Consider the following 27367-nt stretch of genomic DNA (forward strand, 5'->3'; position numbering starts at 1 on the left):
ACCGCCGGGCTGGAGACCGACGGTATTTTGACCCGGCTTACCGCCGTGGATTTCCAGCGGTTGGAACCGCCATGAAATCCATGGCGGTAAGCACTATCAGTGCCAGGGAATTCCTTCCCTGCCACTGATAGTGGTCTCCCCCACCGCAACTCCCTCCCCTACACCTCCTGCCACTCCCCAAAGGTGGCAGGGCCCCCCTCCCCACCCCAATCCCCAACACCACAGCACTCACACCCGACACGCACGCAGGCACCACCAACACACACACACGACATACATGCCTACATCCACACACACAGTCACACGTACACCCACATACAAACATACACGCGCACATCCATACAGACATACCCACAGACATACACGCACTCATTCCCAATACACGCAACACCCCCGCAAGCATACATGCACTCACACAACCCCTCTACATACACAGACCCCCATGCACGCACACAACACCCTCCCCTAACGGACGATCGACTTACCTGTTCCGTCAATTCTCCGGGAGGGGATGGGAGCTGCTCCGCCGACACCACACCGCCAACAGAACACCGCCAAGCCGAATCACAGGACGTGATTCGGTGGGCGGTGTTCTGTTGGCGTGGCGGTGAAGATGGAGCAACCTCCATTTCCCCTCCGCCCGCCAGTATGGCTGTTGGCGGCTCTCCGTCGGAAAAAGGATGGAGAGCAGCCAACAGTCATACGCAGAGCGGCAAACCGCCACTACTGGCGGTGACCGCCGAGGTTGTAATGACCCCCTAAGTTTGCAAAAGCCAATTTAGAAAAAAGGCATTTTAGGAATTGTTTTTTATGAAATAGTTAATGTCCATTTTGCTGTTTAGGTGAAATGGTTTCTCAGGTATTCATGAAATTATTTTTGTATAAAATCACATACACCTAGCAAATTCTATTCCATTATCTATATGTTTCCACACTCAGGGATATGGGTTACTGTCAAATAGGGCAAGATAAAGATGTATGAATTTGCTAGCAGGCCTTTATAGACTGCACTGAAATATGATTGAAATCTTGATCCAAATCGTCTACTGCAAGGTCTTGCATTTATAGCAGTCTTTAGATTTTTTTTTTTTTTTTTAAGCTCATCTTAGTCTTCTGAATTTGACACTTGAAACTCCTCAAAGAAGGAGTAATAGAATATCTATGATAGGGAGTGGTGGCAACTGGTAGAGAAAATATGTCTTGTGATTTTTGGCATGCAGGCATTGGGCATGAATCTACAGGTAATATGACTGTACTAATGATGCGAGGATCAGATAATGCTGCTCATCGTTGGAAATTACATTGTAGGTCGTGGATGCAACCTCCACAGCCAACCAAGCTACGTTTGCATACACTTATACTTAGCATAATATTGCCACCTAAAATATACAGTATACATAAATGTAACAATAACTCATGGGGTTGCCAAACCACTATCAGCAGCTGCATTCCAAGCATTTGTATTCCAGAAGACAATACCCTTAGTCCAGAAGTAATACCAGATCATCTTACAAGAAACATGGCTGTAATCAGTCAAGATTGCAAGATGCTACTGCAGGGCTCTCCAACCTTTCTGTAATAAGAGCTACTTATGGTAAATGAAAATCATCCTAAGCTACTAATATTATTAGTGTGATAACAGTGACTACATCAGACAAGATTATATTAGTGGCCACCTCATGCAAGATTATCAGCAGCGATTACCTCATTTCATCAGGCAAGGTTGCTAGCAGTAATGTGAAAAATGCTTTTTGAGTTTCTAATGCCTCTTTATGATTAATACATGACCACTATAGCAGGAATGACCCCTGGCAGCAATGTAACAATATTAGTAATAAGTCTCCCCAGAGATGCATAACTGAAAAATCAAATAGTACTTTTTCAACTTTGGGATATGTACAATAATTCAGCCAAGCAAAACCTTGTAATTTAGGAGGCTAGGATGCACACTGGAGAGCTACCAGTAGCTTACAAGCTTCTCATTGGAGAAGCCCGTGCTAGTGATTTCTTGCTGCCATGCGCTCCTCTACCCTCCTGCTGATTTCTGCCTACACTCGGGAATAATTATTACACCCGTGTTTGACCTGATTTCCATGGGTCATACTTTGTAATTTACAGTATAGAGCACCCTCCAGAAGAAACCCATCTCCATCTCAGTCAGCTTCATGCAGAAATGATTCTACTGTTGCGAAAAAGAGCCCTTTAGCCTGTCCCCCAATCTACAGGGAAACCGAAGCTTGTAATCTACATTCATTGTCATCCCAAAAAAATCCAGGGTTTGGGTACTATTTTAGACCTACATTAGCTCAATAAGTACCTCAGACTATTACTGTGGATCATAACTTTGCAAGACATATTTCAGCTTCTTTAGGAGAGTTGCCCATCACAATGCATATTTGTTCATTCTTGTTCATGATAACATCAGAAATAAATCTTTGATTTGAAGTATCCTGTTGTTACTACCAGTTACTAGTTCTTCTATTCGCTTGAAGGCTGCTCTGCAAATATTCACAAAATACCCGCCTTGGGTTGTGGCAATCCTCAGGCACCATGAGCAACAAATATGCCCTTGTCACAGTGATTGAGTGATCAAAAGCAGATCTATTGCCAAAGTGTAAATCTCTTCCAGCGCCTGTTTTGAGACTGTTGCGTAGACTCGGTCTGATTTGAAACAAATCGAAATCCTTTAACCAGGACATAGTTTTTGGGAGACATTCTGGTCACCGAAGCTGGGTCAGCATTCACAACTGAAGAGCGGATTCATTGAATACAGTCTGTTGCACACTTTTTCTTGGAAGTTTTGAACTACGTACGTCTGTACATGCAAGTGTTTAAGAATGATATTTTTATGCATAATGTTCATTCCTCATTGCTGTCTGCACGTGTCCATTACAAGAGGAGCTCCACAAACAACTGCCGCAGGTCCTGGGAAGTGAAGTTACCCACTGAAGGTCTCTTCTACAGTGGTGAAACAACATAAACCTCATCTCAGTCGTTCAACATTTCCATCCAGAATATTTCATGTTTGTCATGATACCTCATACCACTTTAGAAAGTTGGGTAATACATCTCCAAGACTTGGCAAAGGGTTTTTGAAAGCAGTCAGTTCCACATGTATGTCATGATGCTTCAAGTGATCCACAGAGGCCTTTGGTCTTGGTGCACATGGACTGCTGTAATTCATCTAAGAGATACAGAAAAGGCATTTGATTTGGCATCATGGTATGCATTATTCATTATTCTGAGGACATAAGATTTTCTGGCACCAATAATAAACTTAATTTTAAATCTATATGAACTATTCTCTGCATCTGTCACAATTAACTGGATAAAAGCGGGTTCCATAAAACTTGACAGAAGTCCACAACAAGGTTGCCCCAAGTCAGTCATGTATACTTTTTGCCTTATTTATCGAGTCCCTTGCAGTTGCAAGAAGATAAACCACAGAACCTAAAGCTTGCCTAGAAACATCAACTAAAATCAATGCTTATGCCCAATTGTAACTGTCATTTTACAGCTGAAGGAGGATAGAAAATAAACCATGCTAAAACTGAAATGCTGCATCTCAATACCTCTCAAAACAGGAAGCACATGGACTGGCAGTTCGGGCTGGACTGTTCCCATGAGGAACGGGTTCAAAGCTGAATTGCATATAGCTGGGTCCAAACTGAGGGGCTATGGTGGGTGAAACATAATGGATTGGGATGCGGCCACAGTGATTGTTAGTGGCGAAGATATTGTCAAGCGTTCGATCACCTCGTTTTGCACTTGATGCACCAAGTGGACGTGGGTCCATGCCTCACTGTCCCACTGGACCCAAGCTATTTTTGGCCGAAGAGCCCATGACAAGGGTGAAACCGGTCCTGGGTTGCTTGTGTTCTGGTTCAGGGAACACCTGCCCTGGCATTTGGGCTGGGCTCTTCCCATGAGGAACAGGGTTAAGACTAATTTGCATATGGCTGGGTACAAACTGAGGTGGCATGGTGGGTGAAAAATGATGGATTGGGGTGCGGTCTGAGCGGTTGCCATTGGCTGAAATTAATTCAAACATTCCATCCATCACCTTGGTGCTTTTGCGTTGGATGCCCTAAGAGTGTCTGGTATTCCCAGACGTGGGTCAGACTTCACTGATCCTCTGGAACCTAGCTATAAACAGCTGAAGAGCCCATAACAAGGGCAACACTGGTCCTGGGTTGCTTGTGTTCCGGTTCAGGGAGGACCTGGCCTGGCAGTTCAGGCTGCACTATTTCCATGAGGAACCGGGTTAAATCTGATTTGCCTATGACTAGGTGCAACCTGAAGTGACATGGTGGGTGAGAAAATATGGATTAGCATGCGGGCCGAGCGATTGCCAGTGTCTGACATCAATTCAAGTATTCCATCCATCACCTTGTTTTTGTAGTTTTCTGAATTGTCGGGGTCTGTTAGTTTTCTCCAGGTGGCAGCCTACCCAAACCCAAGCAGTGGAGCCAATCGCCATGGCTAGTGGGATGATATTGGGATTTAGCCCCACTCTCCTAGCCGATATGTAAAAATAAAACCCAAAAGAAACAAATGTCCTGTTGCTTGCCATTTGGAAGGCATGTTTTAGTCCGCAGCAGAGACCAAAGGCTGTTGAGGCTTTAGGGGTGATGTCAGGCTGGGCCAGACCCATTCCATTAGTTGATTAAAAAAACACATAGTGCTGCCATCCAGTGGCCTTTCTGCCACTTGGGGGCAAAGTCCCTCTGTGCCTTCCGGGAAGGCCAGAACACTGGTTTGTCTCTTTTGGGGTGGGATTATGGCTTCATGTCAGAGTGCAAACCTACACCCCTTTCTTTTGCCCTGAATGCAAAATCCCTGATATCTAGTGGTCTTTCTACATACTCAGTGGCATAAAAGGGTCAAACCTTCTGTCTGTCCCTGTAGGATTGGTGGGGGGCTGCAGAAAGACTAGTTTGTCCTTTTTGGGTGGGGGTATGGCCAGTGGCAGAGTGCAACACCTGTACCCCTTTCTTTTTCCCTCAAATGCAAAATCCCTGGTGTTTGGTGGGCTGTCTGTTCCCCCTCGCCCCCAAACACCCCAGTGCCCCTAAGGGCAGATTTGGGCAGCCTACCACTTGAGGCAAACCTCCTATCTGCCCCCAGGGGGCAGAAAGACACTATTGCCAGGGTAGACTGTCCCATTTTTTCATTTGTTTTGGTACATTTTGAAACCCCTGGTGTTTAGTGGGCTTTCTGACCCTCTGGGGAAACATGGGGGCAAACCCCCTATCTGTCCCTAGAGGGCCGTGGCTGAAAGATTGGTTTGTCCTTTATGGGATAGGAGTATGATCAATGCCAGAGTGTAATGCCTGCACACCATCATGTTTTGTTTTTTAACCAAATGGCTAAATCCCTGGTTTCTAGCGGGCGGGCTTTCAAAACCCTGCTGCAAAGACAGATTTGGGGCAACCCCCCCAGATGAGGTAAGCTTTCTGTCTGCCCCCAAGTGGACAGAAAGACACATTTGCCACTGTTGGGCAGGCATATGGCTCAATGCCAGGGTAGGCTGTCCCATCCTTTTGTTTAGTTTTGAAATCTGTGTCTAGTGGTCTCTGGCTCAGTTCTATATGGTTTTGTGACACAAATGAAGTTGGTCCACTGCACCAACGCTTGACTGTGAAAGACTGTGTTGCCCGTCAGAACCCCCACCCCTTACGTAGTTGAAGTGGCATCAGTACTTCTGGGTTACTAGCAGTCCCTAAGCAGGCATCCAGGGACACCGTGGTGATTGAGAATAAACCTACTTTGTTCCTCCCAATACAAATTGCACTAAGAAAAAGACACTTTAACTAAAAAGTGTGTTTATTTCAACAGGGCACCCTCTTGCTTAGGAGCAGTGTATCTTGTAGCTAGAGTTTCTTAGGGAGAATCAGCACACTGCATACCTGCTTACAGCAAAGCGCTGAAATTATTAGTCAGGGAGTCCATGTTCCCTGCGAAAGGCAACCATACGTTGCTTCAGCATCAGCCCCTCCTGCACTCAGGCTTGACATCAGTTCTCAGTAGAAAGTGTGATACAGCACCATCTCTGGCAGTCTAGATATTCTTTAGCAGTGTTTTGCGCGATAATATGGGGCTTAGGACCTCTCTATAAGAAACTCTAGTTGCAGGTTATACTTAAATAATTAAAAAAATGTTTTATCTTAATACTTAGTTCATTTGACATTTTTTACAATACTTTTACAAATGTAAGAAATAAAAACAATAAATATGTATATGCAATTATGATTAAATACATATATTTACTGTTAATGTTCCGTTTCCAAAACCTATATATTTTTATTAATATGTTGCAGTCAGTTACCTAACTGTGAAGTAAAAACCTGCAAAGAGAAAAACTGAAAACCTACCTGTTATGTAATGACTGCTGATGTACAACCTGCAAAGTTGAGGTTGCATACTATTCTATAGCTAGGGAAGGTTCAGCTCGCATACTAAAGCCTAACCATTTATTATCACCAATTGGTTTGCTGGGTATGTTATATCTGGCTTTGTTATACCCCCAGAAAACTGTAGAATAATGAAATCTGATTGTTTCATCATGTCCTAATGAAGACCAAACCACAGCATTTAATTTAGATCTAATATATTTTGTACTATCTTTAACATTTTTGGAAAAATACAGTTTTAAAGAGTGCACCTCTTCTATTTATGGACAACAGGAGCATACAGCACTGTGATAACTCGATACTAGCTTGAGCCAAGACTAATCGGATACTCTTTGATAAATTGATCTCTGACCATTAGTGATATACATTCCTAAGTATTTAAACCCTACTTTAGGATACTCGCCAATTGTAAGAGGGAAAACCAGTTAATATCAATTAATGGCAAACTCCATTGGAGTCCATTATTGTGGCTCCCACCAGATCCAGCATGCCACAGAAGCTCTACTGTCAGCGCAGAGAGCACGGGACACAAGAGACAGTCCTTGCCTTCTTCCTCTAAGTAGAGTGAATGATTAAGACCCCACTCCATTGACACACATTCTGGCCAGTGGGTTGTGTAGAGCAAACCCACTAATGAGAGAAACGGAGAAACCTGGAACATTTACCCAAGTACCTTCAGAATACAGGATCACCCCATTGATTTAAGTACTTTTTCTGTGTCTAAGGTAAATAACACTGCATACGTTTGTACAGTCTCTATAAGCCTTGTTGATCTATTGGGAATAAACCTCGATTGGTCTGGGTGTCATTGGCATATGTATGTATGTATGTGTAATTGTGTGTGTGTGTGTGTGTGTGTGTGTATGTATATATATATATATATATATATATATATATATATATATATATAAATACGCACACACACTCACACACACCTCTGCAAATATTTGCTTCTCAGTTACGTGCTTCTAAGGGAGTTTTAGAGGATATTATTCCTGTTAAAACTATCCCCGGCACTGAACAAGAATCCACCCTGTAGATATATTGTTTGAAATGGGAGCTTTTCTACTATTCAACAGTACTCCCCCTTTGACATCAATGCCTCCAAAAGGGAACAGTGCACCGAAGTGCTGCTGGACTGTTTTGACGGAGATGGAGGGTCTAACGGCTACCATAACTTCCCCTCTAAGACGTCCGAGTGCTATATGTTCTAGATGTCATTGGGGAAAAATGTCCACTGCCCAGGCCCTCCAGTGGAAGTTATTCTACAGCCAGGCTGGTGGGGGCAGAAGGGAAAGGAGAATCTACACTGTTTCATGGAAGGGCATAACCTCATCCTTCTATGCACAAGTGGGGTTAATGAGAAATGTTCCTACTCTGGAATGTTTCAGTGTAAATCTTGGATATCAGTTTGTATGTCTGCCAAGCCATATTGCAATTAATATATATATATTTGTTTTACTCCAGAGTGGATTCTGTAGTTGGCAAGCAACCATATGTAACATGTTTGCTTAGTGACAGTCTTCTTTTCCCTTATCCTGGTTGTTGGCTAACCTCGTTACACTAATATATTGTTTATGAATGTCGGAGGGAATCTTGACATGATAAAGGAAAACTTGCTTCTAAACCTAGTTCTCTCTCAGGGGAACTCCATTGATAATCATAAGCTTTAATCCCCTCTCCCCCCGCATGAGGGGATCCCAGAGCACTTCTTTAAATTATGTGTTCTTAAGTGTAAATATTCGCCCATTTTTCAGTAAGGCCTGGAGAATCTGTTAAGACATGAATAGTTTGCAGCCTATAATAAAATGCTACAATGGCCAGTTTCTTCAGATTGTATATAAAAAAAGTTAACTAAATATATATAAAAATGTAAGTCAAATTGGCTGGAAAGAAGTCATTTGACTAGTTAAATCTTTCACAAACCCTTTTTTAAATCATAAAGACAAAGAAATAGAGGGCAGTGTAACCCCATAGGCTGTCCATTATGTAACTGTGAAAACAGCGTCTGTGCCTTTAGGGACCCAGAACCCACCTGTATCCCATAATGCCCAGCAGATGGCAGTTGCTTCAATTATTGTTTCAGGCTCCAATTGACAGGATCTTGGGGGTACTGAACTAGACCTTTTTAGGCTTTTTTTCCCTTCAAAAATCTCACTAGAAATTTTTGACGAGTGTCCTGCCTGTGGAAGAAAAAATGCCAAGTCAGACCCTCATGATGTCTGCATCATTTTCCTTCCTGAGAGGCATGTTCCTGACAGATGTCCATACTGCAGGAAATTTCCAGGTGCACCGTGAAGGAAAAGGAGAAGATTTGCATATGTGTTACGCTGTGGGCTGGCCGCAGACCCACGGCATCCCATTCTTGAACCACGGTAGCGTCCGTGGTTAGTTTTTCGACTTGTCTGATCCGCCACGGTCTTTTTTTAGCAACCTGCGATGGCGTCGCAGATATATTCCGTGACGCACATTTCTATAAGAACTCAACTCGGGTAGCTGAGCACCCGCGGTGACTCGTGTTCATAGCCACGGTGCTTCCTTACCTGAAACGAGGTGATCGAACGCTTGACAATATCTTTGCCTTACCTGTTGGGATCCCTGGGGCCATATCTTTCACTTTTTCTTAGTCCTGATACCTGGGGCCATGTTCTCTTCCTTTCTTCTTCCCAGGTTCCTTTGCATGTTTCCCAGCATGCTCATGGGTGGTTTTATTTTTCCCAATCCAATATGGCGTCTTCTCTATTTCTTATTATTGAGCACTTCCTGCGATATTTCTCTCTCCTGTTTTGTCGCTTCCTGATTTTTGCTACATAAGGGGCCAGTTTATTTTTCTTTGCATTATAACACTCCTTGCTTCATGGTGTGACCTCATTCCTGTTGGTGGCAGTCACAGTTGACACTCCTGCTTTGTTCCTGGCCCTGCATCATTTTCCAGGTCTCTGGTTCCTGGTGTCTCCCTGGGTCCTTCCTTCCATCTTATGGAGTTCCTGTGCGCAGGAGGTTTTTTTTTTCCATCTGTGGGGCTCCTTCCAGGAGGCACAGTCTGCCTTGGCGTTCTCATTGTCCACACCACCGTGGCTACCAGTAAGGGTGGACCCTATCTTGGACAGACAAGGACACACAAGAATCAAAGCCATGCTCCTGTCAAATCCCACAAGAGCTGTAAGAGGGGGTCAGAATGTGACACTATGGTACAGAGAAGCAACAGGCACAATCAGAAGGTGGGACATCCAGAGAGTGAGGTGAGGGTCAATCCTCTACCAGGGCTCTCTCCAGGCATTTGAGATCCAAAGAGAAGCCCACATCAAAAACTGCGTCGTTCCAGGTCGACATCAAGAGCATCGATGTCAAGACCAGGTACAGTCCCCACATGTCGCTGTCGAGGGCTGGGTCGATGAGACATATGAGGTCAATGTCAAGGCATACAATGACGACGAGGTGTAGAAAATGTTCGATATCGAGGAGTCTGACGGTAAGACCTAGGAGAAAAAGCTATGTCAAGAAGTCTGACATCAAGGCAATTCTGATTTTTGGAGAAAGTCAGAAAATACGACTACCACCAACTTCAGACTCTGAGGGCTACAGGGCATATTCTCCATCATCTCCTATCCTGCTGCCAGACTCTCCTTTGACTCCACCTCCTCCTATTGTGGTGCTTCTTTCACCTTTGCCAGCGCTGCTTCCACCACTGCTGTGTGTGTCAGTTCCTCCCTCAAGGCCTCTGCCTTCTCCTTGATGGTCACAGTTCAGATCTCATTACTCATCACATTCCAGGCATCACAATAGATCCTGACGTTCTTAGTCATGACCATCCTCTAGACACGCACATCGCCATCATGTGTCCAGGTCCAGGTCGCGGTCCAGATGTTGCTCGACCTATTATTCTTCGTCTTCTTCCTCCAGTGCTGACAGATACTCACCAACACCATCTGATTCTCCTCAAACAGCAGTCTCTCCAGTGGAGGACATAAATACCTGTCAGCAGATGCATGTGAGAGATGCATCAAAATTGAACATTCCAATGCCTGCTCCCACTCCATCTACATCTGTGGTTTTCAAGACACTTCACCACCGTACAGCATCCAGACCACTCCTACCACTGGTTCTGGGTCTAGAGGAACCGGCCATGGAGCTGTTCCTTACACTGGCTTCAGCCAAATTGTCTCCTTCGAGGCTACAAAACAAATATAGACCTCCGGAACAAGATCCACTGTTTCTCTGCTCTGACCATCCCCCTGATTCTGTGGTTATTCTTGCTGCAAAGAAACTGCACTCTACTACTCAATCTACAGTGTCACCAGACAAAGAGAGTAAGAAGTTAGATTAAGTGGGGCGCAAGGTTTGTGATACAGCTACCACCATCATGAAAGCAGCAAGTGTGTCAGTCCTATTGGGCAGATATAATAGAGCTTTTTGGGACTTTACAAAGGTTTGCAGACGACTTCCCCAGAGATTCCTTGAGGTGATAAATGAGGGCATGATGGTCTACAAATCATTAGCTATGCTGCCGACTCGTCATTTTCAGCAGCCCACAAGTACTGGTTTGGCCCTGAGGAGGACTCTTGGCGTCGCCTTACTGCTCTTAAACAAGAGGCTCAGCAACCTATTTTTGATCTTCCCTTCTCAGGATCCACCTTATTCAGCAGTCATACAGATGATGAGATAACTCGGATGTAGTCCGAGATGGAGACCCTGAAGGCGGTAGGTCTCGAAAAACAAAAAGAACAGTGAAAGCATACCTATAAGCCTTAGCAAGGTTATCACCCACAGAGGGTTCAAGACCCTCAGTGATACCAAGGTCACCAACAAAGACCTTATCAATGACAAAAATGTCACCAACCTAGAGGAAGGACCAGCCACCAGGGCTGCTCATGGGGGTAAAGGCTACAACAGGCAGCAAACAATGAATCTACACTTTCCTCCTCTGCTATTAACCATTCCGTTAGGCAGAAGAACTTCTCATTTCTTGACAGAGTGGCAATCCATCACCAAAGACGCCTCAGTTTTCAACTTTTGTACAGAATGGATATTGTTTCAGGTTTACCAGTCCTCCGCCAAATATCCCACCAAAACCATCCAATCAACATCTGTAGATGCTGCGCTCGGAAGTGAACATCCTTCTGCACAAGCAAGCAGTGGAGATTTTCCCTCCCAAGCAACGAGGAATGGTGATTTACTCCAGTTTATTTTTGGTGAAAAACAAAGACCCCAGAAACTAATTCAGACCCATTTTAGATCTGAAGCGAGCCAACAAATTGATTCAGAGAGAAAAACATCATCAGATTTATCTCCAAATACATCAAGGAAGACTGGCTCTGTTTAATAGACCGTCAAGATGCATACTTTCATATTCCAATAGCCAGAAAACACAGCAAATTCTTGAGGTTCCTCGTAAGTCACAATCACTACCAGTACAAAGTACTTCCTTCTGGCCGCAAATCAGCCCCCAGAACTTTCTCGCAGTGGTCTCTGCAGATCTCCGAAAGCTCAGAATATTTGTCCATCCATATCTAGAGAATTTATTGATCAAAGCGTCAACAACACAAGAAGCCCCACTTCATTATCAGTTGGCGAGCAATCCTCTCCACGATTAGGACTGCATTAAATCATAACAAATTGACCTCTACTCCAGTCCAATCTCTGGATTACCTAGATGTCACCATCGACACTGTACAAGTAAGAGTGTATCCTTTGGAGGAGAGACTGTCATCAATCAGTCTGAAGTGTCACTCTCCCATGAATGTCCCTCATCCCACAGTGAGAACCGTGTCATCTCTCCTCGAATTAATGGCTTTTTGCATTTTTCTGACTCTGAATGCCCGTCTACACATGAGGCCACTTCAAGAGTGTCTAGAGGATCAGTGGGATCAATCTTCAAGCAAGTAGGAGGACAGGATCACACTGTTTCCCAAGGCTATACAGTCTCTGAAATAGTGCTGTTCGCCAACAAACCTACTTCAAGGAATGCCTTTTCATCAGGAGGTTTCCTCTCAGACAATAGTCAGAGATGCCTCTCTATCAGGTTGGGGAGAGAATATTGATCCCATACAAATCCAGGGAACTTGGAGTTCTGCTCTACTTCAGACTGAGAGAAAAAAACACGTAATAGGAATGCAAAGAAAACAGCACTGTTAGTCTGAGTAATGAATTTATTAAGGCCCTTCCCAAGTTTCGTGCACAGAGAAAATAACGTGGACTTTTATTTCAAAGGCAGTAACACAAGTGCGATTCTGAAAGAAATTACAGCATTGAAATAATAATGATCACAGAATTTTTCCAAGACCAAGCTGTTCCCTGCCTTACCATAAACATTCTCAGCCTGGTACACTTTATCACTGATACTCCCCCATCCTCGGTGAGAAAGAGCAAAAACACGTTGAACAACCTGTGCATGGACAAATACCTGCGCCACCCATGTGACTGTGTGTTAACCTAAGCTAAGCACAAAATGGAGTCAGTGGTCAAGGTTGAGCTGGTGATTAAATACAGATAGCATTACACATAGTCTTCGAGGGAGATGACTTATCACATCAATCTCCTACAGCTTTGGCGGTTCCCTTACAGTTAAAGGCTTTTCTCCAGTCCTTCAAGATGCAATTCCTGCTTGTTTAGACAGACGCCACAACCACCAGGTACTACCTCAACAAACAAGGGGGAACAGGGTCCAAGCCATTGTCTCACAACGCCCAGACAATTTGGGATTGGCTGATAACCAGAGACCTGTGATCACTGTTACCCATCTCCCAGGTGTTCAAAATGTTCAAGCAGAGACCTTCAGGAGAATCACAAATGGGTTCTTTAAGACCACGTGCAAAGCATTTTCAGCACATGGGCACTCCACACATAGATTTATTCGCCACAGCAGAAAACAGAAAATGCCCAGACTTTGCCTCAGTACTTCCAGCCAGGGACACTGGGGAATGCCCTATGGATTGACAGGTCCGGCAAATTTCTCTTAGCCTTTCCTCTGATTTCCCTGGTTAAACCAGTTCTCATCGAATTGCAAACATTTTAAGAATGCAATCTGAAGAAATTGGCCATTGTCGCCTTTTATTGTAGGCTGCAGACTATTCATGTCCTAAGTGTGTCTCCAGGCCTTACTGAAGAAAGGCAAACAGCTACATTTAAGAACACCTATTTTAAAGAAGTGCTCCAGGGTCCCCTAGCATGGGTGGGACTATTCAAAGCTTATTGCGTCAAAAGAGATTCCCCTGAGAGAGAACCAGGATTACAGGTATAAAATCATTCCTTCCTCATCATAATCATTTTCTCAGAATTCAAAAGACCCCTCCACAGAAACTAGGATAATAGCGTAGTGGTCTTAGCAGATCTTTCCCTCAACTGAACAGAAACTGTCTCCCAAGCTTTCCAGTGCCTTACTTGGGTGCAGCTTCTAGAATTCTGAAATTACAAGGATCTATTTTTTTTGTTTTACTTATATATACATTTCCTACTTCATTTGTTCAGTAACGTTTGTGACAAGGTTGTGATTTCAAACCAGTTAACTGATTTAATTTTAAAAAAAAGCTCTTGATTGTTGTCTCCTATGGGGTTCATTACATTCGGACTTGAATCCTAATTGGAATTGGGTATATTTGAGTAGTGTGTTGTTGGTATCCAGTACATGTGCAAGGATATGCTAATGTTAATGAATTCAGAGAGAATGCCAAGATAAATACAGGGGAATGCAAGCAAGTAACTTCCTCAGCTCTGTAGTAGTTTGATTATGTATTTAATACAGTGTATTTCTTTTTGTTTCTGATTAGGGTTTTTAATGTTTAAACCTGCCATTATAAAGAGCATTGAAAAAGGAGAGGATCTATTTTTTGTGGAGTGTGTGAAAGTACAAGAGCCTCTCGAAAAAAGGGAAGAATTCTTGCCTAGAGCTCATCAAGTCCCTAATCATGAAGAGAGGAGCTGGAAAAAGGCAGAGCATAGGAAAATGATGCTTGAAGGTATTAGGAAGCATCTGGCCTTCAGCAAGAAAAAGATGACTGCAACCAAGTCCCTATCTATCACACCTGCACCTCAGGAGAACTCTAATGAGAAGGTCCTTGAAATGGAAGAGCTATCTACCTGTCATCCACATGACTCCAGAATCAAACAGAAAGGGGCAGTCAAGGAGAACCCCCTTGCTAGCCATTATCAGAGTTTGAAAAACAGTAATATGTTGCTGGACAAGAAGGGGGCATCTTTGAGCGATCCTGAAAGTACTCACATTATCGAGGCCGGTCCAGGAAGGGAAAACCCCTCTGGCAGGCAACATCAGACTTTGGAAAACGAGAATACCTCAATTGGAGATAAGAGATCGCTATTGAGACCAGAGGAGAAAACACCTTCTAGGCAAACAGCTTTTGAAATCAGTATGTTGAGACAAGTGAAGGAGCCGCATTTGCCAGTTTTCCAGAGAGTTCACAACAAAGAAAATGGTGTACAAGGAGAGAGTCTTACCTTTGAAAACAATAATACATTTAGAAAAAGAAAGGGGTCACTTTTGAGAGCTCCTTTGTACTCTGACAAGATATCTAAGAGTAGTAATTGTAACACCCCGACTCATAATCATGATCAGGCCATTGAAAATGATATGGTGCTTGAAGATAAGGGGCCTCCTTTCAGAGACCTCAAAAGTCCTAACATCAAAGAGAATGCTGGACTAGGGGTAATTCCACCTTGCAACCATTATCAGACTTTTGAAAACAATAATACTTTGATTGAAGCAAATGGGTTACTTATCCAATTTCCTCAAAACCCGAACAACAAAGATATATGTGTTGCGGAAAACACTCCTTCCAGGCGTGATGAGGGATTTGAAAACAATATGTTGATGAAGGGGTCTCCTTTGAGAGCTCCTCTGGATTTGGACAACAAAGATGATGGTATTGAATACAAAAGCCCTCCTTTCAGACTTGATCAGAATTTTAAAAACAATAATAAGTTAAAAACAGAAGAGGGATCCCCATTGACTGTTCCCCCGAGTGCACAGAGCAAAGAGATCAATAAAAAAGGAGTGAACCTCCCTGCCAGCCAACGTCACTCTTTTAAGGATCAAAAGGGGTCCCAGCCTGGAGATCCTCGGAGCAGGACCAGCAAACAAACCTTTATGGAAGAGGAGAATTCTCCTACAAGGTGTAATCTAATTTTGAAAAATAACAACATTTTGATTGGAGGAAAGGAGCCAAACCTGAGAGATCGCCTGGAAGCACAGAACAAAAAGACAGAGACGCATGAAGTAAGCCTCACTGATGGGCACTGTCAAATTTTAGAAAAGTTGTTGATACAAAAGAAGGGAGTACCCTTGAGAGGAACCAGAATTCAACACAGCAAACGGAAAACTATAGGAATGGAAGACCTTCCTCCCATGCAGGATTTGAAAAAATATGATTCAAATGGTCGGAAGGAGTCCTTTTTAAGAGCACCAAAGAGCATGCCCATCGAAGAGGAGGTTATTAAAGGGGCCTCCTCAGTAATCCGAGTGAACCAGTATTACAGCCTGAGAAAGAAGATAATAAATGCAGCTACACTATCAGTCAGGAAGCAGCTAACTTCTAAAAAGAAAGAAAACCTAGAAGAAGGACTATTGTTCATCAAATGTCAGTCCCAGAGTGAGAAGAAGACAGAGAAAGTCTTACAATGGGAGACACAATCAGCCAGGAAATGCGATGTCTTCAAGAATACAGAAAATATTGAACATCTTTCAGTAGGTGAGTCAACAAAAAAAGATTGTGTCAAGATTTTATATTGAATGTTTTGTATTAAAAAAAAACAGCCAGGTTACATGAAATTTTAATAACTTTTCCCCCTCCTGCACTTAAGTTTAATTGTCATTACAGTCAGTGCTTGAAATTGAAAAATTAAAGTGCAGGTACTCTGTGCCAGAGTACCTGCTTGTTTCCGAAAAGTGCTGGTACTCTCCAATTAAAAGTATTACGTTTTTCTTGAGATGTGCCGGTACTCTCGCTCTCAATATAAAAAAGTGCCGGTACTCAGTACCGGAGAGTACCGGCCCATTTAAAGCACTGATTACAGTGCCTTGTCTTTTGCATGAGTTTTGGGCACGTTTTATCCTAAAGCCTATTTCCATATTCACATAGTTTATTCTTCTACTTGGTTGTATTGTACTCTAATATCGAATTAATGTCTTTGTCATGTCATGTACAATACAGTGAATTGAGAGCCATTCCTGTGTTGTCAGTGACTTTGCAATAAAATATTGCTGTATCCACCCATAATTACTTAACCCTTTGGCAGCCAAGGACGTAACTCCCTGGGGGAAGGCCAAATTATTTTTAGGCCATGGGGCAGATCGGCCTATTTTTGGAAGGCCCATCTGCGGGGGGGCAGAAAGCCCACCAGAGACCGGGGAAGAATTTATTTTTCTCAAAATAAGAGGGTGGGGTATGACCATACCCCCTCCCCAAATAAATGGGGCCAAAGTTGTTCTGCCCACCAGTGGGCAAATTGGGCAATTACCCCCGATCCACACCCCAGGTGGGCAGAAAGTCTAATAGATGCCAGGGAATTAAAAAAAAAAGAAAATAGTGTTGTGGTGGCTACCAACCAGTATGGGCCTGGTTATGCCCCCTCCCCAACTGAATGGGGTAACAGTCTTTCAGCTCTCCACCCGCACACTAAAACATCTTATCCCACGGCAAGCAAGAGGACATTTGATTATTCTGGGTTTTGGTTTTACATTTGGGCCATGAGAGCTTGGCTAACTCTCAAAATCGTCCCACTTGGAATGGTGAGGGCTGCACTTTTTGGACTTTGGGACGCTGCCATGTAAAAAAAAATCATGCTGCGTGCGCTAGGCCTACCCACACAAGTGAGGTACCATTTTTATCGGGAGACTTGGGGGAACACTGGGTGGAAGAAAATGTGTGGCTCCTTTCAGATTCCAGAACTTTGTCACCGAAATGAGAGGAAAAAGTGTTTTTTTTTTTGGCCAAATTTGGAGGTTTGCTAAAGATTCTAGGTAACAGAACCTGGTGAGAGCCCCACAAGTCACCCCATCTTGGATTCCCGTAGGTTTCGAGCTTTCATAAATGCGCATGTTTGATAGGTTTCCCGCTATGCCGGCTGAGCTAGAGGCCAAAATCTACAGCTAGGCACTTTGCGAAAAACACGTCCGATTTCAATGTAAAAATGTGATTTGTCCATGTTGCGTTTCCTGCCACGATCATTAGGCCTACCCACGCAAGTGAGGTACCATTTGTATTGGGAGACTTGGGGGAACACAGAATAGCAAAACAAGTGTTATTGCTCCTTGTCTTTCTCTACATTTTTTCCTTCCAAATGTAAGACAGTGTGTAAAAAAGACGTCTATTTGAGAAATGGCCTGTAATTCACATGCTAGTATGGGCACCCCGGAATTCAGAGATGTGAAAATAACCACTGCTTCTCAACACCTTATCTTGTGCCCATTTCGGAAATACAAAGGTTTTCGTGATGCCTGTTTTTCACTTTTTATATTTCAGCAAATGAATTGCTGTATAACCTGTATAGAATGAAAACCCATTGCAAGATGAAGCTCATTTATTGGCTCTGGGTACCTAGGGTTCTTGATGAACCTACAAGTCCTACATTTCCCCGCAACCAGAAGAGTACAGCAGACGTAATGGTATATTGCTGTAAAAAATCTAACATCGCAGGAAAAAGTTACAGGGTAAAACGTGGAGAAAAATGGCAGTTTTTTTCACCTCAATTTCAATATTATTTTTATTTCAGCTGTTATTTTCTGTAGGAAACCCTTGTAGGATCTACATAAATTACCCCTTGCTGAATTCAGAATTTTGTCTACTTTTCAGAAATGTTTAGCTTTCCGGTATTGGTTTCACACCCATTTCTGTCCCTAACTGGAAGGAGGCTGAAAGCACAAAAAATTGTAAAAATGGGGTATGTGCCACTAAATTGCCACAATTGTGTTGAAAATGGGGTTTTATGATTAAAGTCTGCCTGTTCCTGAAAGCTGGGAAGATGGTGATTTTTAGCACCGCAAACCTTTTGTTGATGCCATTTTCAGGGAAAAAACCACCAGCCTTCTTCTGCAGCCCTTTTTCCCATTTATTTGAAAACAACGAAATGTTCGCTGTATTTTAGCTAATTTCTTGGTCTCCTTCAGGGGAACCCACAAGGTTTGGGTACCTCTAGAATCCCTAGGATGTTGGAAAGAAATGACGCAAATTTGGCTTGGGTAGCTTATGTGGACAAAATGTTATGAGGGCCTAAGGGCGAACTGCCCCAAACAGCGAAAAAAAGGCTTGCCACCTGAGGGGGAAAACACCTGGCTGCGAAGGGATTAACAGGTTGAATAGTAAATATAATAAACAATATAATGGAATCACAAGCATACCTTGCTTATTGGCTTGAAATAACTGTTCCAGTAGTACTTCCAGAAGCACCTGCTAAGCACTTTGATTACAGTAATCTCTGATACAGACTGAACCACAATCAAGAATATGTTACACTCTTTTGAACCGCAGCTGTTACGCGTCTTGCCCTGCAACTGATAAAACATCCCTAAAAACTCATTAGAAGTCACAAAGTGGGGGCACGGCGAATGAACAAAGATGGTGGACATCTACATTGGCATCTCTTTGCCACTCTCACCATCTATAGTCATTCTTTGAGCTCCTGCAGAAGAGTGCGGCTTTGGGAATAACCAAAAGGAGGTACTACAATCCACAGTAATATCAAACCTTGAGATGCGCTTGTTGCTATGGAGGCTGTGAGCATCGCCCTTCATGACTGGTCACTTGTAGGCTTCATGACAGGAGCAGCATACGCTGCCTGGAACTTGATGTGAGTACTGCAGATCCATTGACTCCTGTGAGACAACAACATTGGTCAGGGTACAAAATGACCACAAAATGACCAACAATCGCAGGTCCAGATGGACCTTTATTCCATACTGCCTGAGTTAGAAGAAGCTGCTGTACTGAATGGGCTCCAACATGTGCAAGGCAACAGCCAGTCCTCCTCAGCTGAAGTGATACTGCAAGCCAGCAGCTTTTTTTGGAAGGCAAGATAAAGGAAAGGAAATTCAAACAGATGTATCCCTGCTGCATTGTGGGCTCTGCAAGACAGTAAAGCAAGCGACGGAGGTGAACACTTGTATCTCAGCGTCGGAAGACAAGGTTCTTGCAGTGCAAGCTATTCTCTCTAGATGACTGGATGCACCTAGATGCCTAAAAGAGAGAGAGAACACTATGGGGTGGGCTTGGAGAAACAATATCAGAATAGTGGTTATCCTAGAGGGATCAGAGTGCACATGTTCAGAGAGTTTTATCACAGACTGGTTGAAGTCTTGAATGCCCTCGTGCGCCCTATCTCCCTGTATTGTTGTGGAGACAGCGCAGCAACCCCTGACAGCAAAACACCCCTCCTGGGGAAACTCTGGGACCAGTTATTGCACACCTACTAAACTGTAACGACATGGACGCCATCTTGAGGAAGGCCTGGACAGTGGGCAAAGTCATGTACGAAAACCAAAAAATCATGGTGTTCTCTGATTATACATGTTGGTACACAGCAGTGGCAATGCTCTTTCATTGCAGCAAGACAAAAACTCAAGGAAAAGCAGTTGGACTATGTAATGACATACCCTACGCAACTCCATGTTAACGTCAGTGCTAAGTCCTTCTTCAACACCCCAGAAGCGGCATGGAACTGGGTTGAGGAGAGAAGTGCTTCAGTGGAGACCACGAACCCCGGAGCCCAGACTTTGGACACAGCAATGGGGAAGCATTGAAGGCCTCAGCAGAAACGGCCTCATCAGAGGAGAGGAAGACACAAGGAAAGCCCCATAGGAGACACCGACAGCAGAGATACGTGTGGCTCACCTGACCAAGAAATGTGAATTCAGACATCTCAAGGCTCTTTCATCCCCTGACAGAGCAGATATCATGACCCTTCTCTGGATCTGAGAGTCTTTGACCTGCCTGCTGTATCGGGGAGCGACAGGGCACAATACGGCTGAACTGAAGGTGAACTGAAGGTAACGGCTGAACTGAAGGTAACACCAGCTTGGGGCAGGGGAGGAACGACGACACCGCAGCCCTTGCTTACACAACGACAAGCCGCAGACACACCTACGATGGGTTCAGATGAGGGGCTTAATGGTAAGGCTCGTTTGGATGGTGGAATAGTAACAAATAAGCAGCAACGCACCACCCACCCAAGATTTAGGTTATTGCACTGAAGTGTTAAATGTTTGAATTAGGGTGACAGATGCATCTAAGGAGGAAGGCTCTCGTTAGCAGGCTGGACTATGGTACTGCCCTATTGGCTTCTGCCAGTGAAACATTACTATCCAAATTACAGGTCATACAAAATACAGCAGCACAGCTCATTTTTAATCTTCCCTTGAGATGTGTTTCTACACCACTTTTGAGAACTCTACACTGGCTACCTGTCGGAAAGAGAAATATATTTAAAATGTTATTTAACCCACAAAGCTTTCATGGGAAAAGGTCCTGGCTACTTACACCAGAAGCTCAAATGCTATTATCCAGTCAGGAACCTGTGATGCATGGATAATACTTTACTTACCATCCCCAGCATCTGACAGTCAAGGTGCGGAGGCAGGTCTTTCTCCTATCCGGCTCCCACCTGTTGGAATAACTTGCCATTCCACATCCTTACTTGTACAGATTACCTCAAATTTAGGAAATTACTAAATACTATTTGTTTTAACTCTGTGTTCTACTCCTTGTTGTTGAGGCTGTCCTCCGCGCTGTAAGGGTGATTCATGCGCGATATCAAATTAAATTAACATAACATATTGCGATGGAGCAGTTCGGGCAATGAAGGGTTTGTGACGACATTGCAGTTTAGGTAGATGTTCGTTCGTATTATTTTTAGTGTGTTTCCCGCAGGTATACCTTGCTACTAAGCAGACAGACTGTTATCACACAAGCATCTAGAGCTTCCTGAAAACAACGGTGCAGGAGAAAACATGCAGGAAAGGATTTCCACCTCTGTTGCTGGGAGCCTAGGACGCCAAAGAGCAACCTGAACCTATGATTTAAGAGGGCCCGGAGGTATCGGGGGCTCCCCTCAGAGTTTACTTGCATCACATACTGCCACTCATAACATGACCACTGAACAGTACCATATTATTTCCTGGAATGTGAATAGGTTGAAAAATAAAATGGTGGGGAGCGGTCATGCTTTACTCTAAAAAGCACACCCTTCTACTCCAAGCAACACACTTATTTGGTACCAGTTGTTACTCCCTTAGCAGCTGTGACTACACAAGGGATTTCCATTCAAACTTTGCCCTGTGTTCCAGGGATATCACTGCCCTCCTACAGAGGACATTTCCCTTAACTTTAATGGTCACACAGGTGGACCCACTAGGTTGATTTGTCATAGCTATGCCAGGGCGGATGGACGCTCAGAAGCATTTACTTACACCCTGGTTTACAAAAAAGCTCACTTGTTCTCATTTCTAATAAACTACTGAGCACTCCACCAGGAATGACATTCGTGGCTGGAAATTTTATACTAGTGATGAGCCCCGCAGTAGATGCTCACAACACAGCCTCAGCAAATAGGTCACTAGCACTGGGCAGGTGGGCGTCCTCCCCAGATCTTGTAGATGCATGACAGCGCAAGCACAGAAGTGACAGTTCACTTATTATTGAAACACACGCTCCTCCTTTCACATAGATGACCTGTTCATCCCAGTTTCGGAATCTGTTGCAATTGCTCAGGTGCTTAATCTTCTAAGGGGACTCAGACCTTTTGCTTAAGGAATTGTCTTCAAGGGGCAAATAGAGGCCAGAGAGAAATAAGGCACCTCTCTAATGTGCTTAGAGAGTCAGTAGCAGAATACTTTGAACATGAGAGCTTGTTTAATTCATTAGCATTTCTTAGGGAAGCACTTCTAATGATTGTGTGAGGGTAGGCCATTTACTCGTACAGCTACAAAAATAGGGAGAAGGTACTTGAGGTAGAAGAGTTAGAGAAGCAGATTAGGTGGCTGGAGGTGCACCTTGACTGCATGCAAACAAAGGACGGTCTGTTAACTAGAAGCTCTAAAAACCACGCTGAGGGAAAAGATGTTAGACTGCCCATCATGCTCGGCTGCAGCCTCAATGCAGAATTTAGGAATGGGGAAATCAAGCAGCCAAACTGTTCTAATGGTTTCCCAGCAGGGAGATGGAAACAAGATTGGATTGATGCAGGAGGAATCAGGACATTGAATCTCGGATACCTCTGGAATTGAAGACGCCTCAGCAAAGTACTATAAATATGCTAAACCAGTGGTATCCCAACCTGTGGTCCGGGGACCACTGGGGGTCCGCGAAGCCTCTTCAGGGGGTCCGCGACTGCTTAGAAAAGTAAACATTATTAACAGATTAGGTCCCAAGCTTTCAATAATGACTTAATGGGGGGTCCCCAGACTCCAAAAATTATTCATTGGGGGTCCACGGGTTCCAGTAATCATTAAATGGGGGTCCACAGAAGTCAAAAGGTTGGGAACCACTGTGCTAAACTATAAAAAATTATAAGCACTAGGTGAGGATCCATGCAGTCAGAAAGAGTGCCAGATGTCACTAGATCTCACCATGGAGATGCAGTTGGTGGTGATTAAACTGAGCTAGACCTACCAATTACAGTGGATAAGATCCACCTGCCAATTATGGATATACTCTCTGTTAAGATCCCTGGGCCAAATGGATCTCTACTAGAATTCCTCAAGAAATATGCCCTGCTGTTACTGCCACACCTGCAAACTCTTTGCGAAGAGGCACTTGCTGCTGGCATGCTTCCACAAGATCTCTGGGGTGCCCTAATCTCAGTAATCTGGAAACCCGGCAAGCCCCCTAATCTGTGCTTCTCATACCACCTAATCTCATTGATAAATGTAGAAGAAAAACTTCTTGCCACAATTCTAGCCATAGCTGGAGTAATGCAGGACGTACCGTACAGTGATCAAAATGGCTTCATGCTGAACAGGAAAACTAGGCACCGCCTACGGACCGGTGCAGGGAGCCCTAGCACACGCCATGTGAACTGGGTGGCCGATCCGCTCTGCCCATAGATTTTGAAAACGCTTTTGATCCGGTCCATTGGCCCTGTAAGCATTTAAACATTCAGTCCCTGTTTCCGGAGGTACATCGCAGTACTTTATATTTACCTCGGACTCAAGTGAAGGTAATGGGGGTGTTATATCCCCACTTTATTATCCAGACTTTTAACCCTCATCACGCTTATTCGCATTAGTGACTGAACCTTTGGTGGAGTAGATACGTTGGGGTGCACCACCAACGGGCTTCCAATGCCTCTGGTGTTGAAGATAGAAGCAACTTTATGGTGACAGTTTGATACTAAATGTTCATCAGTCTGTTAAAACTATCCCTTGCACAGCACTAATGTAAAAGGTATATGGAGATGCCTCTGGCTAACTGGGAAAAGATAGTTACTCTTACCCAATACTCTACATTATTCAAAACTACCAGTACCCGCTCACAGCCAGTTTTTTTTCAACCCCTCCAGTCCTTATTCAGTAATTTACTAAGGGCTGACAGCCAAGGGCCTCATTTGAAAAATGCATCTATTCCACTTACGACAGTGGACTGGCAATGTTAGATAGTCTGCAATCTTACGACCGGCATTAGGGATTGGGTTTTTCATGACTGCTTGGACTCCGATATACAACTATAGGTAAAGCTCTTAGAGCCGCACAACCTCTAAATACTCCTGTGCGGAGCCACCATCCCCTACCTCGCATTACCAGAATTCTATTGATGTGCTCTCATGCAGGCTTAAAGCAAATTAAATCACACTGAATACTAACAAATGAAACCCCCTTGTGGCATGGAGCGTGGTACTAGCAGGTGGTCGCCTTGAGGGGTTTTCCCTCCTAGGACCTCAGTGGCATCTCTAAACTACAAGACGTGAGTTCATTGACCCACATTAAAACATTTGAGCATTCTGAAAATGTATTTGCTCTTAGTAAAAATCAGTTCTTAAGAAATCTGCAACTCCATCATTTGCAGGAGCAATACAAAGAGATATTAATGATGGCACCCACGTTTCACCCATTAGATGTCAAAGCAGTGATGGAGCAGCTGGGTAAAAGTGTGCCAGACCCCTTTCTAAGGCTGAGAGAAAATGGGAACGAGATATGGATCAGCTGGAGGATGATGAATGGGTAGAAGCAAGAAAGACTCTATCGCCTCCCTCCAGGGACTCATACAATTTAGGTATCTACATAGGGTGGTATACTACCTAACCAAGCTACGTCAGATGGGTAGACCATCCTTCCCCCCAATTGTTGTTGTTGGTCTAATGAACAATGCACGTTCCTAAATACGACATGGACATGCTCAGATCCTGGCAACAAATCTACATGAGTTGGCAGCAGTTGTGGGACATTTGATGTATCTCCATGACCCTAACGTAGTGATTTTTGGGATTAGGGGTAGTTTTGTTAGTGGGCGGGGGGGGGGGAGGGAGATACAGCAAACTCTAAGATTCTAGTAGGAATTGGATTCCTAATAGCCAAACCGACTATAGCATGGAATTGGTGGAGTGGGATTCCCCCAGTTGTGGCCGAATGGTGTTGAGATATGGACAAATATGCATAATATGCAGTGGCAGAGAAAACCTTTCATGAAATGTGTGGATGTACGAGAACATGTCAGAAAATGAGTCCCTGACAGCAGGGAGCAGACTTCAGTAGTTATTGTGGAGGGAAGTCAACAAAAGAAACCACCTGCAAGACATCAACTAGAGGAGCAGAGGACAAGAGAAAGGGAGGAACGTAGAGCCATGAATTTGAAATATGTGTATTCTAAAAATAAATGTCCTGTTGTCAAACCATACCTGTATTGTTTAAGGAGAAAATAACAAAAAATTGATTTATTAAAAAGTCACAAAAAGTATCCATCTCTTCCCAACTTCTCAAAAAATGATGAAATAAAAGTAAAAGATAACGCAGGAAGGAACAAAAACCCCATGAGTAAACGTGAATTAAATAGGTTTTGTACATTTACAACAAAGCTACTCGTTTGAACTGTCCACATTGATGAATAGCATTCACAAATAATATGGCATTCAGACTTCATGACAAGCAAAAATATTTGATTAAATGATTGTGTGTTAAAATCACACATGAAAAATTTGCAATTTGTGTGTGGGCACTGTTCCACAAATTACATATGCACTAACAACATAGAAACCTTGATTTCACCTACGTCCTTTAGGCAAGCATTTGATTATTTTTGAGACAAGACACTGTAATATGTTCTATTGCGTTTGTACCTGTTAGTAAAGTGTTAGGTTTTTAAATATATGTAATTAAGTAAATTTCTCAAAGTATATTTGTGTTTAATAGTGTTTAGTAACTGCTAGAAATGAACCATTTGTGTCCACCTTAATGCATTTTCCGTGCAGTGGACATAAACAGTTCATCCACCACAGTGCTAAACAAACCCTTCTGGTGTGTGCAAGATATGTGCAGGTATGTTTCTCCAACACTATCACATCCTTAAATCATTCCCTGTCGTCGGGCTGGAAATCTTAAATAGCAATAAACTGGCCAGAGTCCTTAACAACACTTTTTGCTTCCTTAGAATATCCCCCTCATTTGAAGCAAACCGAAGTTCAGTCAATAAGGCAGAAGTGCCAAATCTCCTACTACCCCTAAAGCCCACCATAGCTCAGATTTCTACCCAACTTGTGAGGGAGCCACCAGGCAGGGCTGTGCTCTAACCTTTCAGTGACCTTAAACTGTTGCCTTTTTAGTCTACCCTGGCACTGAACCAGTCCCATCTTCGTTGTTAGGGAAATTTACTATTTTCTGGACCAGGGAGACTGTTTTCTTTAATTTTCTGGCAACTGTCACCAACTGCCACTATGCCCAACAAAGAAGAAATCTCTCTTCAAATCCTGTTCTACCTGTGGACAAAAGAAACGAACGTCCACGAAGGCAGCGCAAAAAAGGAGTTATAAAGCCTCCTGTATTATATTTATTTGGAATAGAGCTTGCACACACCTCGTCACAGAATAAATCTGGGGATAACTAAGAAAAAGTGTTCAGGAGAGAAGTCTGACTCCTCAAAGAACTGTGCAAAAGTCTACGACGGGCTACCATCATCTAAGAAGAAAGGACCTTCAGAAACTTCAGTCGACAACAGTCAAAAAGGAAATCTCATCAAGAACAGTCAACGACTGCTCCTATAATGTCTCTGCTAACAATGTCTGTCTGCACCTTCAGCGTCTATGAAGACACCTTCATTTTTTACGACAAACTTCATGTTGTTTCCTATGCCGTCAAAGACCACACCATTGACAAGACATTTGACTACCACTACCTTTTCACCAATTAAGATGCCAACAACTTTATCTTAAATTCTGGATTCTGAACTGGAATAGAATGTCAGCAAACTCAATTCAGAGACTGCATACAGTCAAACACAATCGGATGTATGCTACATCCCAGATTTTGAGTATATAATGGAAACAGAAGGAGCCTTACCACAAATATGTTTATCAAGAAGAATTTAATGCTAACAATTCAGGTCTTGTGTACCTCCTAGGCATGAAAATGAACCAGACTCCTTACAGGTGCATGTAGCTTTTCTGTCTACACTGCAGCAAATGATGGGCATTTATCGAAAGTTGCTACCACAGCACCCTGCAGGTGGTCAAACTCGGAAGCCTGTGTTACCCGCTGTACCCATCATACCGCCTCCTCCACGTCCTCCTTTAGCATCTACATGTCCTTAGCTGCCTTCACCTCGGTCATCTTCCCCATCTCAGAGGGAACCATCCCTAGGCATCTTAATAGGTCTCTCGTCTCACTAATTTAAAAGTACATGGATGACGAGGATTTGATTCAGGTAACTCTATTTAGTGGGATGTGGAAGAGGAGGAAGGGGAACTTCCAGCAGGAGATGACGGAGACACCAATGAAGGACACGACCTCATAATACCCAAAGATG

At 43.6% G+C, this 27367-nt stretch overlaps 1 protein-coding gene across 1 annotated transcript in view; it reads left to right on the top strand.

Annotated features, from left to right (window-relative positions):
* LOC138297156 (zinc finger protein 729-like) overlaps positions 1-27367 on the top strand; it is a 355358-nt gene that overhangs the window by 55434 nt on the left and 272557 nt on the right. The window contains exon 6 of the mRNA XM_069236647.1: positions 14180-16114. Within this exon, the coding sequence (XP_069092748.1) occupies positions 14180-16114 (1935 nt within the window). The remainder of the gene's footprint in view (positions 1-14179; positions 16115-27367) is intronic.

Source organism: Pleurodeles waltl, chromosome 5 (genome assembly GCF_031143425.1).
Source record: "Pleurodeles waltl isolate 20211129_DDA chromosome 5, aPleWal1.hap1.20221129, whole genome shotgun sequence".
In the NCBI taxonomy this organism is placed as follows: Eukaryota; Metazoa; Chordata; class Amphibia; order Caudata; family Salamandridae; genus Pleurodeles; species Pleurodeles waltl.